We start from the raw sequence: 17,622 nt of genomic DNA, 5'->3' as shown, positions 1-17,622 counted from the left end.
GCAGTAGCCAGCAGTAGCATCAGCAGCAGGCCAAGGGCTCGATTCTTGAATTCATTCGCAAGAAAACGTATGCGCAAATACTCGCTTTAACAGAAAAGTTGCAAGTTTATTGGTTAAAAGCCATACAATAGCCAAATTTTTAACTTTTCTGTAAGAACAGAATTTGCGAATATGGAGCAGCGACAGCAATCGGTGAGTGAATTTTTATCAAATCAATTATTTGAATTAATATCGTGGTATTGCACATTTATAGAACACGATTATACACATTTGCATAAAACAGATTTAAAATATGAATGCATATAATTGTAAAATTTACGGGTATAGCATGAAACAAAACCAAATAAACATGAACATAGCATAGAATATGAATGCATATAATTGTAAAATTTACGGGTATAGCATGAAACAAAACCAAATAAACATGAACATAGCATAGAAGAGACCCAAAAAGTTATACACATTACCTACATAGATATTTCATAGATATTTGACTACATAATTCAATGTGCACATTTTGTGCACATAGAGGCGCTGATGGATGAAAACATCTAAAACGACGCGATGACTTTTGTCACCGCTCTCAGGCTCAGGTTCCTCTCTGATCTAATATATAGGATTTGTATACATCGTATATACCGCGATGAGACACGGAGCAATCGGGGCAATGACCAGTAATGAGTCGTAATGACCAGTAGTGATGGCCGGTGAATCTCGCGTACGTAAAACATAAATATCAAGGGTATGCGGTGATCTTAGGAGTTACGACAGAAATGACAGCACACGTCCGCAGAACAAATCTTTCGCGAGTCGTCGTCGCACTACTTCTGGGTACGCATTGCGTGCAGGTCTGCTTAGGAGTTGAGGCCGAGATCGATCTCGACGTGGAGGGAAACGGGTTTCATAGGTTAGAAAGACCGTAGACTTGTGTGTAAACAACGAGCGATCCTGCATGTGCGCAAATATCTGACGTTTTCCCCTTTCTTTCAGGACGTTGAACTATCGCGTACGCTTCAAGAATCTCACCCAAGACGGCTGTCAAGCTGCCATTTACTTGGAATTGCCGTCGGCATTGTACGTCAATACGGACGAAATAGCAGAGCTGAGGAGACGAGAAACGGTACGTTTTAATTGTTAATTAATGTAACTAAAAGAAAATATCGTGAACTTTATACTTTAAATTAGTCGAGTTTTGATTATTATATTCAGCACAAAATGGGAAGATAATTATTAACATTATTTTCTAATATTGCAAATCTTGAAGTTATGCATGTTGATTTAATATTCTATAATTTCTTATTGTTTAATAAAACTCAATTTATATTGAAAGTAAAAATTACACTTATCTAAGTCTATATTATATCTATATTAAGTCTATATTACATATAACAGATACAAATATATATATTACTATTTGACAGATTAATCCCTTAATTGTTTGATCATCTTAATTGCCAATATTATAGAGCACAATATGCTCCGTCGGCGAGACCGATGTCGAGCTAGTCGCAGAAAAGGCAGGTTGTCAGAATGTGACGACTTGCACATCCGTAAGCTCATCATTCTCCTGCAGCTTGACAATTCCAATTCACCAACGCTACCGATACGCACGCGAAACCGGCGGCTACGTCAACGTTACTCTGCCGTTGGCGAGGCTACTGCTGGGATGCCAGCAGCGGATCCGAGACCACAGAGTATCGAAGATCGACCTATGTGAGCCATGTGTCGGCTTGATGGCTAAGTGGCGTGAAATTCCGTATCGCATGTTGAACGATCACGACTACGTTTGGCCTATACCGGTCGGTGACTCTTCCCTCTCGCTCCTCGTTACCTGCGCCACACTGCTGACGACGATCGTTGGCGCGATATTCATCGGGCATGCTATTTGGACCAACGCGACCTCGCAGAGTCATCCAAAGGAAGACTGAGGTAGCCCAGATTTCGAAATAGGGGCAATACGTTTTTGTACAATTACATCAGGCTTTGATCGACAAATATTTTAGGCAGATTTGATACCTGTCGACTCTTTTTGTATGAGACATAGAATTAAGCAGCTCGCCAGTCTATTTAGCACATCTTTCTATTTAAATAAGGTCAAATAATCTTGTTATTACATGAAATGCGAATTTATTTAAATTAAGCTAAATTCTATGCTCTTCAATACGAGTTGCGATACATTTCCATGACCGCAGAATCCAAAATTGAAATTAATTACAGGAATTGATTCCTCAGCTTCCTATCTTGAAGCAAAATTAAAAAGAAACGGCTTCGACACGTTCTATGTATGCAATTACATACATAATCGAATTATGTATATATTCGAGCGATATTTACACTCAGTTTCTAGTCAAGGCGTTTTGTATTTTGTACACACGCTTTCGAGATAACATTAATATTCTAAGTCATTCAGAAGTTTGTCACCATACAAACTACACATCCACACAGATAACTAAACAAATAATTTGTAAAATAAAATATAAAAAAAAGGAAACAAGTATTGTGTCGCGTAAGTCTCTCTATTTTGTTTGTCATGGAATTTTCTCGAGTTCCTTTTCCTGTATCGTCGCGATGGTCACCGGCATCTTCGATGTGTTCCATTCAGCGCTGTCCCGCTTGCTTTTAACTGGATCGTTCCATTTTTGTACCTTACTGGTACCGAACAAGATGAAGACTAGGTTGCCCACCGTGTATATTACGGCCGACAGGAAGAAAATGCTTCTCCATTCCAGTATATTAGTCTAAATAAAAGAGAGAAACGATGAAACAAAAAATTAAATTTATAGCAATGCAAATAATTGTTTTGTAATTGTAAGGATCGAAACAGGACAATGCCACGAAGAATGTTACGAACAGAGTCATTGATAATCAACCCGGCGGCCAGCGGCGCAATGATTCCACAGGCGGACGCAATTGTATTCGTGAATCCCATAAGCGGACCGGCGAAGTTCGGGCTGAGATCCATGTGATTGACGTTGTGACCGCAGAAAGCGGCGACGTTACAAGATACAGCGATCACGAGGATGCCGACGGCCAGCTCCGGCTGATCTTGCCTCACATAACCCAACCCGACCAGCGCAGCCGCAGGCAACCAGTGGCCGATTGTATTACAGATCTTCCGAGATATTTCGGTTGTCACGATGTTTCGCCTGATGCAGAGATCAGATATGTAACTGATCGGAAAGCCGCAGAGCCACGCCGAAAAATAGGGCAACGCCGTCATCATACCGTTCTGTGCAAAATACGTAATTAATATTTATTAGTTAATAATAAAAATTTAGTAAAATATTTCTTATTCAGATTGACTGATGTATCGACTGATTTAGTAATATTAGATTTGATTTTTAAATATTTTATATTGAATGTATTAATAAAATTTAAAAATTAAATTTTTTGCAGGATGTTAAAGAGAGCATTATATCAAGTTCAATTTTTAAAAATGTATATTAACATTAATGTAAAAAAATATAATTATATGCGAAGAGCAATCTATAAGAAATACTCTGACGTTTCATTAATTCTTTTTCAATCGTTGATTGTAACATTGAAATGGTTTGATGTTCACATTGTTCTCTGATGATTCAAAGATTTAAACTTGACCTAAATTTTAAATGGCATATTAATCATTTTTCCAACGTGATCTCGTCGATATACGCATCGAATAATTGATATTCCAAACGCGGCGATTTATTAAAATCGAAACACGTACGATTTGATTCGAAGGCTAACTCTAAGGTTTTTTCCGAAATCTTGTAAAAACGTAAAACAAAAGAGGAGAATTTAAATTATATCAGGAGTTGTTCTTCAAAAATGCTGACCTTCTTAATATCGAAACGCATGATTGACGTCATGTAGGATGGAATTTCTGTCAACAACATCCAGAATCCCCAGGATTGCGCGCATTGCACTATCAGTAGTGCCCAGACCGGTACGCTTAGCAGTATAGATTTCCACGGAGTGGAGGGTTTCTGAAAGCGAAGAGAGAACAGTGTGAGAAATGTGAAAACGAAACTTAATTAGATGTGATTTCTTATTTCTTAAAAATAAAATTTATAAAATAACTTTGAGAGAGATTCTTTAAATCTAAAATCTTTTATTTATCTAATATTATATATATATGTGTGTGTGTGTGTGTGTGTGTGTGTGTGTGTGTGTGTGTGTGTGTGTGTGTGTGTGTGTGTGTGTGTGTGTGTGTGTGTGTGTGTGTGTGTGTGTGTGTGTGTGTGTGTGTGTGTGTGTGTGTGTGTGTGTAGTTTAATATTGTTAAATATATTCAATTTTATATTTTAAATTTTCGTATTTCAAGTGATTAACTGATACGATTTTTCTTGTTCTTTTTCTTTTCTCTCACTGAGATACATTGGAAGAATGTGTTACCTCATTGACTTCAGTTACTCCCAGACTCATTTCGATGTATTCCTTCTCGTCGAGAGGTATGCTTGGATGTTCAGCGGGTGAATCCTTCCCAAACAAGTAGAAACAGATACCGCAAACGACGCCGAGGCTGCCCCAAACATAAAAGCAACTAGGCCAACCGATGGACGATGCCGCGAGGAAGCCGGAGCTCAGCAAGCATACCACGTTGCCGATCCAGCCGCCAGAATAAACAAACATTGCTGGAGAAATATGTGAAATGTATCGCAACCATGATTCTTCTGTGCCAAAATTCCATACGATTATTGTTCATCCCTAATTATTGAAAAAAAATGTTTCTTTGAATTTTCGATAATTTTTAACTATATATTTGCTGTAATTAATCTCGTTATCAAACCGTACGAAAATTTTTGAAGGTTGTTTTATCAATGGAAAAAAATTCAGAAGAGAGTCCGAGAAACTTGAAAATTGTAGGAATTTTTTTTATTGTGGGATATTAATCACAAAAAAAGCCTTTTACGCGAGAATCTTGACGTGCTTAATCAATTCGATATCTTCAAACTGCGATAAGAATTCTTTCCTATCTATATGCGTCAAACTTGCACGTGTCGACTACTCAAATCACTTTTCTGCAATGTCAAGCAAAAGCGAATATGTAACCAGTTTGTCAACTTATTTAATTAAAAAAAAAAATTTGAAATAAATTGGAAATAAAATTGAAACAAAGAACTAAAAATTGCGACGGTTGCTCGACAAAGTAAAATAAACAAAATTGACTTTAAAATGTCAATATTTAAGCAACTCCGAACAAATTATTTTAGAATCATGTAGCACGTTAACGGATTCGTTGTAATCAAGCAACTTAAAATCACTTGCAGTCTTTGAAAGTCTTCGATAAATATAATAAAATCACAGCAGTGACTATCGAATGTTCAAATTCATTTAAATACTTATTTATTCAAAAGATGAAAGATATTCCCAGATAGCACAGAGAGTTCAAAAAGAACTCAATTGTATGTTACCAATTACGAATTCTTTTTGCATCTTAAAAAGAATTCATAATTGATGACATACAATTGAGTTCTTTTTGAACTCTCTGTGCTATCTGGGTTTGCATATTTAACTAAAAGCATATACTCACAAAATCTACCACGCTCCTCAGGTGGCGACCATTTGGACAGCAAGGTGTGCAGACACGGTAGGGCAGAACCCTGGACGAGACCACATATCGCCCTTGTGGCGATCACTAACTCCCAACCACCATAATGGGCGGCCATGGGGGTACTGAGGGTCACTAATCCGGAGATGATCAAGGTCGCCGAAAATAATCCCTGGGCGGACCATCGCTGAGTGAGGATGCTGGCAGGTATTTGCGTACAGGTATAGCCCCAGAAGAAGGAGCTGAGAATCAAATGCTTCACCCGCTCCTCCCAGTGGAACACCTTTGGAAGAGCGGAAAGGCGCTTGCTTTTTAGATCACGAGAATAGAGAAGATAGTCGACGGTATTGACACGTACCTCGAAATTTGGATTGGCACTGACCGCGTTGGTCATCGCCTCTAAGGTCACAGACGTCGTCACTCGGATGGCGTAGCAGCAGAAAAATCCCAGGCACATGAGCACCACCTGGCTATGCCTACGTCCGAACAATGCTGCAAGCAGGAATTATAGTCTTCGATGTTAAATCAAAATCGAGTAATGGTATATTTATTATTACACAAAAAGAAGTATATTTGTTGTGTAAAGTATTGTTGTATATTGTAAATTATGTAGCAGTTAAATTGTGTCTACTGGGGTGAAAAAAAGTAATTTATTTTAATGCAAAAGAAGAAAATTATATAATCATATGCTTTAATAGAACACAGCTGATTATGAGGAAACAAATGCCTTAATATCCAAGTTCAATTTCTATTGGAAATGTAAACATGACATATTTTTTTATTTCCAATTGTAATTTGTGTTCTTTATTCTTGTAGCGCGTTTATTACGATGCCCTCGACGAAGTTTACATGGGCGTCACGTATAAACGCGGAATCGAATACAAATTGTGTCATTGTCATCAAGACCGCGCTGCGTCAGTAAGACTGATCGCTTAGTGTTTACGCTTGAAATCCAACAACAATTGTTCATTGCGTCACAAAAGTTGCTGGTATGCGAGTGCGATCGATAAAATCTTAGTAACCGTGTTCATGATTTTTTTTCTTTATTCCGAAGAAGCAAACCGTTTACTCGTAGAATGCGTAGAATTAATTCTAATCGATAATTATATAATGCTGTTTTCACTTGCAAAACGTATTTTCCCCAGATTGTCTTGAGCCAAATGTAGATCAAGTAAAAACTAACGAGTAGTTTAAAAGAAAGAAATAATAATGCGATGTTAAAAAATTGAAATTATAATGTACAGAGAGATATAATATATATATAGAAAGAAGATTAATTTTATTTAATATTGTAATATTTTTTAGTTTTAAAATAATATTCTCAAAAAGATACATTAACTATCGTTAAATTTGATTAATGTTATTTCAATTTTTTAAAATTATTTTTTATTTATGTTTTATACTAATTATTGAATTATTGAAATATAATATCTTTTATCATTTCTTGCAAAGTAACAGAAATCTGAAACATCAATATAATATAAAATATAAATATACTTATGCCAGAAATTATCGGAAGGATTAATATATAATAAATTTAGGGAATAATATATAAGAAATTGTATTTCTTTATATACAATAAGGTATGCACAATATTAATTTTAGATTTGCATCATATTTTAACACAATTTGTGATAATTGTGTTTTATAATTTTTTTTTATCTATAATTCAATCATTAAATAACAATCGAGCTATCTGTTTCTTTTTACATCTCCTGTGTTATCGTTATCAGAAACGTATAATCGAAGATATTTGTCCGTGTTCAGAACGCGCTTTGAAAAATGTTAACGCTTTTTTTTGTCATTCTATTGTTCATTAAATATAAAACAAAGACAGAATGATAAAAAATTATGCTAACATCTTATAAGCACGTTTCGAATACGGATTCTGAATTAAGTTTTAATTATTTACAGAATATTTGTAACGATAAAATCTTGATATTATCCAAACATTATTCAAACTCTTAATATCTATGATGAGAAAGATGAAATTTTTTTAACTTTATATATTGCATTATTGCTTTATATTATCTTAATATTTTATATTTTTAAACATTGTACATATAGAATAATTATAATCAATCAAATCTTGTAAGTGTTTAAACTTATTGGATTTATTTATGAAATAGTTTTTGAAAATCTTTCTAAGGAATGGTGAAGAATTATTTCAGAAGTAAGAATTATATTAATTTATAGATCCTACACATTTATAATATATTTTATTTATATTATTATTCAACAGATTACCTTTTGGTTTATTTGGTGGGACTTTCATCCTTTCTGAGAGAGATATGATGGAGACTCTCTTCCTCCGCAGAGACGACGCCATGATAGTGAATCTTCTAATGAAGCTGATACTGTGAAGCAAATTACAAAAACTGACTACGACCCATCGACCATATCCACGTAGCTTTATACTATCACCGAAAACCGTTTCTCCCACCCTTTTACGCTCAAACGTATGCTTTAAATGACGGCACGTTTTGCTGCCATTTTAACAATCGAATAATACTTTAACATTGACATCATTATATATGGCAAAGTACAATTAATTCTCTGTCATTGTACATCTGTTCAATATTCTTCTCGGTCTGCTTTTTCTTTCATTAATTGTCGAATAAAATTAACATTTAATCATTGTACTATAATTGTGTAATTGAATAGCATCAATTACATCACTTGTTTTAAATCACAAAAAACCAATGCGGTTTCATTAATTTAATGATTGATTTAATGATTGTGTGTGTGTGTGTGTGTGTGTGTGGATGTGTGTGTGTTGTGTGTGTATTAAACTTTTATGAGTACATTCGTGATATTTTTGCGCCCTATAAAGATAATATGTTTAATGCAAACGTTAATAATTCGAACATCACATTGGTTGGTGTTTACATTTTCATCAGATAAAGATTCGTTCTCGAGTATCTAGAGCTTTGATGAAAACGTTTACCATCATATCTATCAATCAATACGTATCAGAAAAATGTAACATAATATTGCCAAAAGATATAGGAATTCTATGGCACTTAGGTAATTAAAACGGATATAAAATAGATTAATTAATCAATTTTCATTTTTACATTGCTGTATATGTGTATTGCTTTTGTTCATAATGTTAAATACAAATCAAGATCTGCATCTTTATAGATATATAATAAATCTATAGATATATAATAAATTAATAATGATTACTAAAATAATTATCTGTACATCTTTCTAAACATAAACATATTTTACGATAAATTTTTAATTATTTTTAAGTTAATATTTAATCATAAACATATATTTGTATTCAATTTTTACACATAAATTTTAAAACATTTTTCATGATAAATTTTTCGGCATTTGTTTTAAAATAAATTAATTTCTATGTACTTTTCACACTCACTTTTCAGACACATTTTTTTATAATTACTTTTAATGATAATTATCTTTTACAAGTTTTTCTATTCTACATTTTAAAAAATTTAAAAAATTCATATACAAGACATTTTTCAATCTCATTGCTGGAGGCAATCTTAAACACTGTATGCGCAATTTTTAAAACTGCATATCATATTACGCATATAATATTCATGCGACAATATCTGAGATGTTTTAAGAGTCTGACCTAAAAAAATATAAAAAATTTATTCTCATAATAACGTGAATAAGTCAGTTTTACAGACTTTTTTTATTGGTGACATTAAAAATTATAACAATGCTGATGAATGAAAAAAATGGGTAGCGAACACACTGATATAACAGAATTGAAAGATTACATTATATACTCCATGACGAAACAATGATATATATATACAGTAATTCGTCAATGATAACAATAAATAACGACTTTATAGGCGATCGTAATTCTGATTTGAAGAAATACATTTAAATTTAATATAAATGAACTCCAGTCCTAACTTCGAGCAGACTGATTTTAAGTCGCACACTATTCTCGTGGCAAATTACAAAAATTCTAAAAAGTATCAAAATTAACTTTATTTCAGGTCTGCGTCTCGTTCTCTTCGTCTCTTCTATGTTTCTGCTTCTGTGCCTCTGGGTCATTCCACCATTGTACCTCACCCTTGCCAAATATTATAAACACTAAATTACCCAGGAAATAGATCGCCGCCGAAACGTAGAACACAATATTCCATTGGTACACACTACTCTGAAAAGCGAGGTAACTTGATAAAAACTTTCGTTCTTGAAATAATTAGATAAATTCATGGAAAAGTAAGAATTAGAAGTAATTAAACAAATACATTAATTTTTAACAGATGGAATTAAAAAATATTGTTAAAACAAAGTAGATTGCTGTTTATAGATATTTTATACACAAAAGAAAGAATGGATAATTACCTCATCGGAGACGATTACACCGCATATTAGTGGTGCAATAATGGAGGTAACAGTAGCGAAGCAATTGGTAATGGACATCATGGTTCCAGCAAAATTTTGGCTAAGATCAATGTGATTGATTTGGAAACCACATAAAGATCCAGCGTTCAAACCTACCGCCAGGGTGAGGATGAAGATTGCCCATTCAGGGCCACCATCTTTGGGTATTGCGCTCATACATGCTAAAGCGAGAGCCGGACCCCAATGAGCCACCGTGTTAGAAATCTTTCTGACCATACCTCTGGACGCACCTTTTTTCAATGCATAATCAGATAACCAACTAATAGGAAAGCTAAGGATCCACATCACCAAATATGGCAGAGCGGAAAGTCCACCACTCTAAAAGTAAGAAAAAAACATTTAATTAATATATTTATTTAAGTAATTCAATTAAATTTTATTTATTTAATTCAAAATTAATTCTATTTATTTATTTATTTAAATAATTATAAAAGAAATAATTCTTGGTGCCTAAATAATTTTTGTGTGAATTTTTATAATCTTCAGACAAACTCCGCTCGTATATTCGTCAAATTTGAAACAATCTTTACATGATGTTGAAATATTTAATTCATAAATTAAATTGACGAATAATTTAACAATTTTGATGCTAACAAAGATTAAGATCTTTCCTCGAAAAAACTGTCTTTGTATTCGTTTTCTAAAATTCATTACTTACCGCTTCAACTTTGTAATTCAATACGCCTGTCATGTAACTTGGTATTTCTGTCAATAGGGTCCAGTATCCCCAATTTTGTCCGCAATGAACTATTATAAGAGCCCACATAGGTACCGAAGTGAAGATCTCCTTCCACGGAGTTTTCATCTTCTAAAAGGTATAAAATAATCCTAAATGTAAACACTTTGTATTATTCTTATTGCACGTATAGCTCTAAATTATCATATAAATTAAAAAAAAAAGTTTTTTGTTGTGTATAACTGTGTTACAATATAAAAAATATGTTTAAGTTCTAAATTAAAGAAAATCTTTTTTCACATCCTACGATACAGAAAATTATATATATTGAGAAAAAATAAATATACATGTAAAATAAAAATCATCATTGATTGAGATTTGTAATAATAAAATTTTACCTGCGTGACTTCGTCATCGTTTTTCGTTTCAGTTGTTTTCAAACTTTCTTCTATGTACATCTTCTCTTCTTGAGAAATGCTACGATGATCCGAAGGCGCATCTGCTCCAAAATAAAAGAACACTACACTCCAGACGATCGCTAACGCACCGAATAAGTAAAAGATACTAGGCCAACCAGCGCTCGATGCAGCGAGAAGTCCAGCAATCGGCATAGTGATTACCGTGCCAAACTGGCCGCCCGCATAAGCGAATGTTCCTGAGGTATAAATTAGATTAATTTAATTGCAAAGACATATCATCGTAATTAATTAATAATCCGCTGCAAACAAAGTAATTAATTGTTATGCTTTAAAATTGTAAAATGTATTTTTTCCATCAAATTTATCAACTACTCGTTTATCAATAATCTTTTAAAATTAATAATGTGAAGAAAAAGGAAAGAGAAAGAATAACATGTAAAAATTCAAATTCTAATAAATTAAATTTTATTTTAATAAACAAAATCGAAAGTAATATAAACGACAATTGATGTCTCCAAAATACTTTAGTGAATAATCACTAAATTTTCTTAAATCTTTGAACAAAGCTTTTAATAAGCTTCTTTAGTCAATCATTATTTCCATTTAAACGAAATTAAAGGATTTAATTTTAGTGTTTAATAATTCAATAATTATTATGTCAAGTATTTAATTTTTTTCACAAAACAGCTTGAAATTGTTCCTGATATGATTGAAATATAACCAGGCGCAGAATCTGAATCTATTCTCACCCAGTCGTGCTCTCTCAGCGGGTGGCGCCCACTTAGAGAGGAGGGTTTGGATGCAAGGTAACAGGCAAGCCTGAGTGAGACCCATGCCTACCCTGCAAACCAGGACAGCCCACAGACCCCATGAAGCGACAACCGGTGTTAAGAGTTTTAAAACTCCGCATATAAGCATCCCGATGGCGAGGAGTTTCTGACCGCTCCAGACATTGGCGATGTAGCCACTTGGCACCTGCGTCACTACGTAACCCCAGAAAAACGAGCTAAGTACTAAATCCTTTTCCTGTTTATTCCAACCGTAATCCTGATAACATAATTAATACAATTTTTTAATAATTTTAAATCTCGGTCTACAATTTAATAAAACAATATTATTTGACAGAAAAGTTATTATTGATATTTAGATGTTTAAAATAATTTAGTGATTTATTATGAAATAAAATTAAAGAAATATAAATACATCCCATGATAAAAAACTAATCTCTATCTAAACTAAATTTAAAACTAATCTTTTTACTTATATTTCTGCTTGTAGCAGGAACTATTTCTTTTATATTATGTATCATTTTTTAATTAATTAAACTCAATTTTGTGTGTGTGTGTGTGTGTGTGTGTGTGTGTATGTGTGTGCAATTATATGTTAAATACATAATTTCCTGTAATTATAAAAATTTTCAACTGTTTGACGGTTTAAATCTTAATAATCATCACATGGTATTGTAGTCCTTTGTTGATCTTTCAGGAAAAATGAGAATTTGAAAATGATAATACAAGATAAATTCATTAAGTTTATTACGATAATCAGAGAGACAATGACAGTGATTGCAATCTGGCAATTCATCATCTGTCGATCCTGGCCTTGTAAAAACAACGGCAGCTGTTATGTGCACACAAGATCGGTATATTTACGCGCAAGAAGTCGCGCAGGAGTGAATGTATCGGCTCCGCTACATTCTACGGTCGGGTCAATGTGAAGAAAATCGATTAAAGACTCGTCAACCACACGGGAAGACTTATCTGGTTAACATGATTAATCTTGTAAGCAAAGAGGAAAAGTATTTTGTTGCGTGCAACCCGATGCACTTTACTCCCCTAATGCCATTGACATCGAGAGGAAAATTTCCTTCCTCCGACACAGATTCCGGATCGATGACGGCGCGATCGTCGATCTACGGGACATTCTGCTGGTAAAAAACTATCTATCGACGTAAGCAGTTACGCTCGATCGAAATTTAATAATTCAACAGCTTCAAATAACTCTTTCATAGTAGCATATGCCATCCAATATAAAAATCTACAATAATGACAAATCTGCTACAAAATTTGACATTCCGAAATTTAATTTAATGTAAACGTTTAAAAATAAGTAGAAAGTATTCAATTATTGTAAGTCGTCTGCTGTATGAGATATCTATAAAGATTAGAGATTTCCCGATCTCTCGATCAAATTCGATAATTTAAGCAGAGATGCAAAACTGTATATGAGATTCATATAGTTTAAATCAACAGTAAATAACAACATAAAAAATAGCGAATATAAAAAACTAAGGATTAAGGAATTTAAGGAATATAAGCGAAGATTTGATATTGCATACACAGGATTTTCCCAGGCAGTTCACCGAGTTGTTATATAATGTAGCATGCTCGGTACGTTTATCTGACAATCGTTAGAATGTAATCTCGAGTGTTTCAAATTGTCCAAGCGTCGCGCGCCGGTGTGTTCGAGTCACCGATTTCAAGCTGATGAAAAAGGACATTACGTAATTTTACCTTAATATCTGGATTCGCGGTGCTTGCATTCGCCATCGGTACCACGGCCACTGACATCCCAACCCTAAGACTGTATCCGATGGTCATACCCAAAAAGAGCAGCAGCACCTGCAGGTGCCTAATTCCGAAGATACCTGAGAAAAGATCATTCTTTTATTCTTATTCCAATAACAAACAAAACAAATTGATTAATATTAATTTGCAAAATTTTCGCAAATTTTGTTATTCGATTATCTAAACTTTTTATAAAAATTAATTTTATATAGCAGCAAAAAAAATTCCTCACTAAATAGAAATTCATTATATTAAAAAAAAAATAAAGAGTTCGAAGCTTATTTACAAATTTTATTTGTTCTTCAAATAAAATTTGAGAATTTTCGGCGAATGAAAGAAAACCGATCGAGCATTGATCAATCGAAATAAAAGCCCATCATTTTTGCTCAATATTGAAATTTAAAATAAATTTAGATTTGAAATGATGTGGTCATGTTATTAAGATTAATTATAGATCAAAAATCTTAAGTATTAACGGTAATTAAGTAAATAATAACAAGAATGTCGAATAAATGTAAATGATAAGCGGATGCTTAGAATTACATGGTCTTAAAAAATTATAAACGGCATAATTGAAATTAAAATGTTAACTGCAGTAATAATCATAATTAATGGCATAATGATAAAATGTAAGAGAAGTGAGTTGTGATAATAATAAGAAAAAAAGAATGCACAAGAACAATGAGGATATTATGACTCATTCAATGAAAAGTGAATAATTTTTGACGTTTGAAAGAAAACTAATTTAAAATTTCTTTCGGGGAAATTTCCTTGCCGAGAAAACATAAATATGATAAATGTGAAATTACAGAGTCATATTTCATGCGCAGTTGCTGCAATTATAGTAGGAGTAATCTATGTTAATTCCGTTTGCGATAACAAGCGGTAAAATCCGAATAGTGTAATTACAAATACATATCGAGTCTCGAAAGCGAGTTTCGCTCGTGGCATTATAAAAACAAATAAATCACGGTCGTACTTCTGTAGGCCAATGTTCAAAAGAGAATTTCTATCAAAACGGAACATTCTGCGATGAGATTATATATTGCTCATAAACTCTTAATTTAAAACGAACATCAATTTGCATCGAGATCAATTATTTAATACAAGATATTACAAAATTATTTAATCGACATTTTTGCATGAGAATTCTTTATTTTACAAACCGATTGATTTAATTTTCGCTTATGATAAATTGGATAATAATTCCTGTATACTAATTTTCATTATAAAGTCGTTACTAATCATCACGTAATTGTACAAAACATGTATAATTACACAGGTACAGATGATACCTAATTAGCATTAACGATGAGATAATAACACAAAGGAAGAAAACGTGTGGATACGAAAAAAAGCATACATTGTTTCTTCAAATTTTTGTAGATTACAAAACAGAAAAAACAACTTCAAATTTTGATTTGAAAAATGTATACCGCATACGAAAAGCATTATTTGTTTGTTAGAGAAATTATCTTGAAACTTATTATTATAAATTTGATATATATTTTATCAATATTATAAACACTTAATTATTTCAAGATTTTTAATTAACTTGTTATCGCAAAGATTTTGCCAAGCAAATATAGCAAAGAATTGCGGAAAACTTGAAGAAACATCACTTTTTCTATCGGTTTAATAAAAATATATTATCAATCATGAGTAAGCGTTCTTCAGAAAGTAGCGTATATATAAGTAAGTAGTAAGATAAGTAAGTAGTAAGAACATGTAAGTCACGTGTATAAAAAAATGTGAGTTGTCAAGCGCGACCGGTGGATTAAATTTCTCGTTTCAACGAAATTAGGTGATAACAAATCGATATAGTAAATTCGATAAGATGCGGGAACAATCGCACAGAGATAAGCCGCGGTGATTCGCAATGAAAATGTGAAATAAAACAAATATTATGATAATCTAAAACACACAAATACATTTATTTTCATAACGTGATTACTCATTAAAGGGAGAAAAATAATGCACAGTGAAATGTGGACCCGCCGATCGCGCTCGTGATCTATACGTCTGGATCGTCGATTACGAGTTGTGGACGTCAACTCACACTCCGGGTGTCGATAGCGTGGTGACGATGAATCGGTTTTTTTATTGCGGTCTAAATGAAGCAAAACTTAAAACTTGCGCGCCTGATAATTCCAGATAAAATAACCCAATGATAAACACGAGAGTTATCGAATGCAAGCTAGGAAAACACTTTCAATATCTTTTGTAGATTAATTACAGAAGACTCGGCTTGCAACACAGCCGAACCAATTGCAAAAGATTCGAAAAGTTTCGAAAAATTTTAATTCACATCACTTTATTAAATTATTCCTCACTGACTTCTGAGCGCAAGACTGTGATATTTCCTATCTCATAACTCTTGTTATTAGTGATAAATATTGTTATTAATTATCATTTTTACACTTTTTTTACTTTACTATTTCATTCTTTTTATTATCGTTTTTAGAAATATAATGGATCATTTACCGAAGACAGTGTACAACAAGTAATAAATTTATTTTAAGAATTACTTTTTCTCTGCGATCTTACTCAAAATAATTTTATAAAGTATTTTTATAAAGGTTTGTTTTTTTTATGCTTAAAAAATCAATTCCATTTTGCTACGCTATCTACAAGGTGATCTTGCAACAACACAATTATACACTATATCACATATATACAAACGATTAGGAAGCGCTTCCGTGCTTTGCTTTAGCATCTGCATTCCGGAGATTGCACAATTGCGATAAAAAAAAGGACGAATTTGCGATATTATTCCGATCGGTATGTTTACCGAAAGCACGTTTCATACGTAAATGAACTCTAGCAAAATTCGTTATGTCACAAGTAACGAACGATAAGTTGCTCTTCCACTACCACTGTGTGTTCTTTTAAAGCACTTTTATAAATTTTTGTAAAGAAAAAAGAAACACGATGGTTATTTCATGTGTTCTCTCTTTACTTTAACGTCTTTTTGCGATCATTGATGCGATACCAGGTGCTTATGGTTCACCTGAAGCATCGGTCGTGACTGACAGAATTCAGAATTTAACGTACTCCATACAACTGCTACAAATACACTAATTTTCTATACGTTAATTCACAATTTGCAAGTTTGCCCCATTACAAAGTAAAAAACAAGCAAATATGTAAATTATCTAATTAAACTCGACAGCTTTGAATTGATGAAGTAACTACTATATAAATGTTTCCCTGCGCGTGTAAGACATATCTCGACACAAAATTTTGAATGAAACTCGTATAGATAAACGATTCATTCAAACGACTCGAAACAGTTCAAGTTCACAACTCATAATCTAAAAATCTCCGAATTTATATATTTTTAAATTATAAATTTTTATTTCTCCTGCTCAACCTTCATTGAATATTCGTGTATCTTTCTTTTATACAAATTTGTTTTGTAGGATTGAAATTTTTCACATGCCTAACTAGACACGTAACTTACTCTTTTCTTTACAAAAATTTATTTATCAGTAGCAATATAGATTTAAGAAAAATCCGATCAAGATAAGCTCTACCGATTATCAATCGCAAAATCCTTTAGTCGCCGATTCCTCATTCGAGTATCAAATTCAAGTATTATCCACAGTCACTGACGGTTTTCTTACAGCTCTGTTGCAGGGTCGGACCGGGCATCTTCCGCGATGTTTTTTCGACGTCGGCGTCGTCTTCCTTTCCGATAGCCGTCATTTCGCGCGCCGCGTTTCCTCACACTTCATTAAAATCCTTATCTCGCCGGTTGTGGCGATATTTATACGACATATCCCCTTCCTTCTAGGTCTTGTTTCTGCTCTCCCCACCGTAGTCGTTGTTGCGCCGTCATCGTCATCATGATTTACTTTATTTCTTTTGCAGATTCAGGTATCATTGATACCTAAACTCGCGATCTTTCTTAAGAGTGCGTTACTCCTAGTAGAGTACAAAACAAATCTGAAGAGATCGTTTAGCGATGGAAGCAGACGTGACCAACCTTGAGATATTTTTCCGGCTTTTCAAGTGTACCATTCGTTT

The 17,622-nt window shown here is 33.2% G+C and overlaps 3 protein-coding genes and 1 long non-coding RNA gene across 9 annotated transcripts; 2 read left to right on the top strand and 2 right to left on the bottom strand.

Annotated features, from left to right (window-relative positions):
* Nucleotides 1-283: 283 nt before the first annotated feature.
* Nucleotides 284-2,486, top strand: LOC105829123. Its single transcript, XM_012667779.3, has 3 exons — nucleotides 284-907; nucleotides 991-1,120; nucleotides 1,467-2,486. The coding sequence occupies exons 1-3, from the start codon at nucleotides 774-776 to the stop codon at nucleotides 1,926-1,928; spliced, it is 726 nt and encodes a 241-aa protein (XP_012523233.1). The 5' UTR covers nucleotides 284-773; the 3' UTR covers nucleotides 1,929-2,486.
* On the bottom strand, nucleotides 2,152-7,901 carry LOC105829122 (putative inorganic phosphate cotransporter). Of its 2 annotated transcripts, XM_012667778.3 has the most exons (7): nucleotides 7,778-7,901; nucleotides 5,889-6,022; nucleotides 5,513-5,813; nucleotides 4,375-4,613; nucleotides 3,816-3,965; nucleotides 2,852-3,229; nucleotides 2,152-2,738 (listed from the first exon to the last, which is right to left on the bottom strand). In XM_012667778.3, the coding sequence occupies exons 1-7, from the start codon at nucleotides 7,857-7,859 to the stop codon at nucleotides 2,529-2,531; spliced, it is 1,494 nt and encodes a 497-aa protein (XP_012523232.1). In that variant the 5' UTR covers nucleotides 7,860-7,901; the 3' UTR covers nucleotides 2,152-2,528. The 2 variants fall into 2 exon arrangements, with proteins under 2 accessions (XP_012523232.1, XP_012523231.1); XM_012667777.3 differs by having other exon boundaries at nucleotides 5,513-6,022.
* Nucleotides 4,500-8,221, top strand: LOC114254717. The gene is made up of 3 exons (XR_003626043.2): nucleotides 4,500-4,632; nucleotides 5,534-5,751; nucleotides 7,773-8,221. It is a non-coding gene; the product is annotated as an uncharacterized LOC114254717 (long non-coding RNA).
* Nucleotides 8,222-8,983: 762 nt separating this feature from the next.
* On the bottom strand, nucleotides 8,984-17,424 carry LOC105829125 (putative inorganic phosphate cotransporter). 5 transcript variants are annotated; one of them, XM_012667783.3, is made up of 8 exons: nucleotides 17,220-17,424; nucleotides 13,540-13,673; nucleotides 11,776-12,073; nucleotides 11,006-11,262; nucleotides 10,590-10,739; nucleotides 9,872-10,249; nucleotides 9,507-9,680; nucleotides 8,984-9,137 (listed from the first exon to the last, which is right to left on the bottom strand). In XM_012667783.3, the coding sequence occupies exons 1-7, from the start codon at nucleotides 17,299-17,301 to the stop codon at nucleotides 9,513-9,515; spliced, it is 1,467 nt and encodes a 488-aa protein (XP_012523237.1). In that variant the 5' UTR covers nucleotides 17,302-17,424; the 3' UTR covers nucleotides 8,984-9,137; nucleotides 9,507-9,512. The 5 variants fall into 5 exon arrangements, with proteins under 5 accessions (XP_012523237.1, XP_012523236.1, XP_012523238.1 ...); XM_012667782.3 differs by lacking the exon at nucleotides 8,984-9,137 and having other exon boundaries at nucleotides 9,182-9,680; XM_012667784.2 differs by lacking the exons at nucleotides 8,984-9,137; nucleotides 17,220-17,424 and adding an exon at nucleotides 17,130-17,211 and having other exon boundaries at nucleotides 9,182-9,680.
* Between the last annotated feature and the right edge of the window lie 198 nt (nucleotides 17,425-17,622).

Source organism: Monomorium pharaonis, chromosome 11, assembly GCF_013373865.1.
Source record: "Monomorium pharaonis isolate MP-MQ-018 chromosome 11, ASM1337386v2, whole genome shotgun sequence".
NCBI classification, from domain to species: Eukaryota; Metazoa; Arthropoda; class Insecta; order Hymenoptera; family Formicidae; genus Monomorium; species Monomorium pharaonis.
This window is presented reverse-complemented; position numbering and strand designations above follow the sequence as displayed.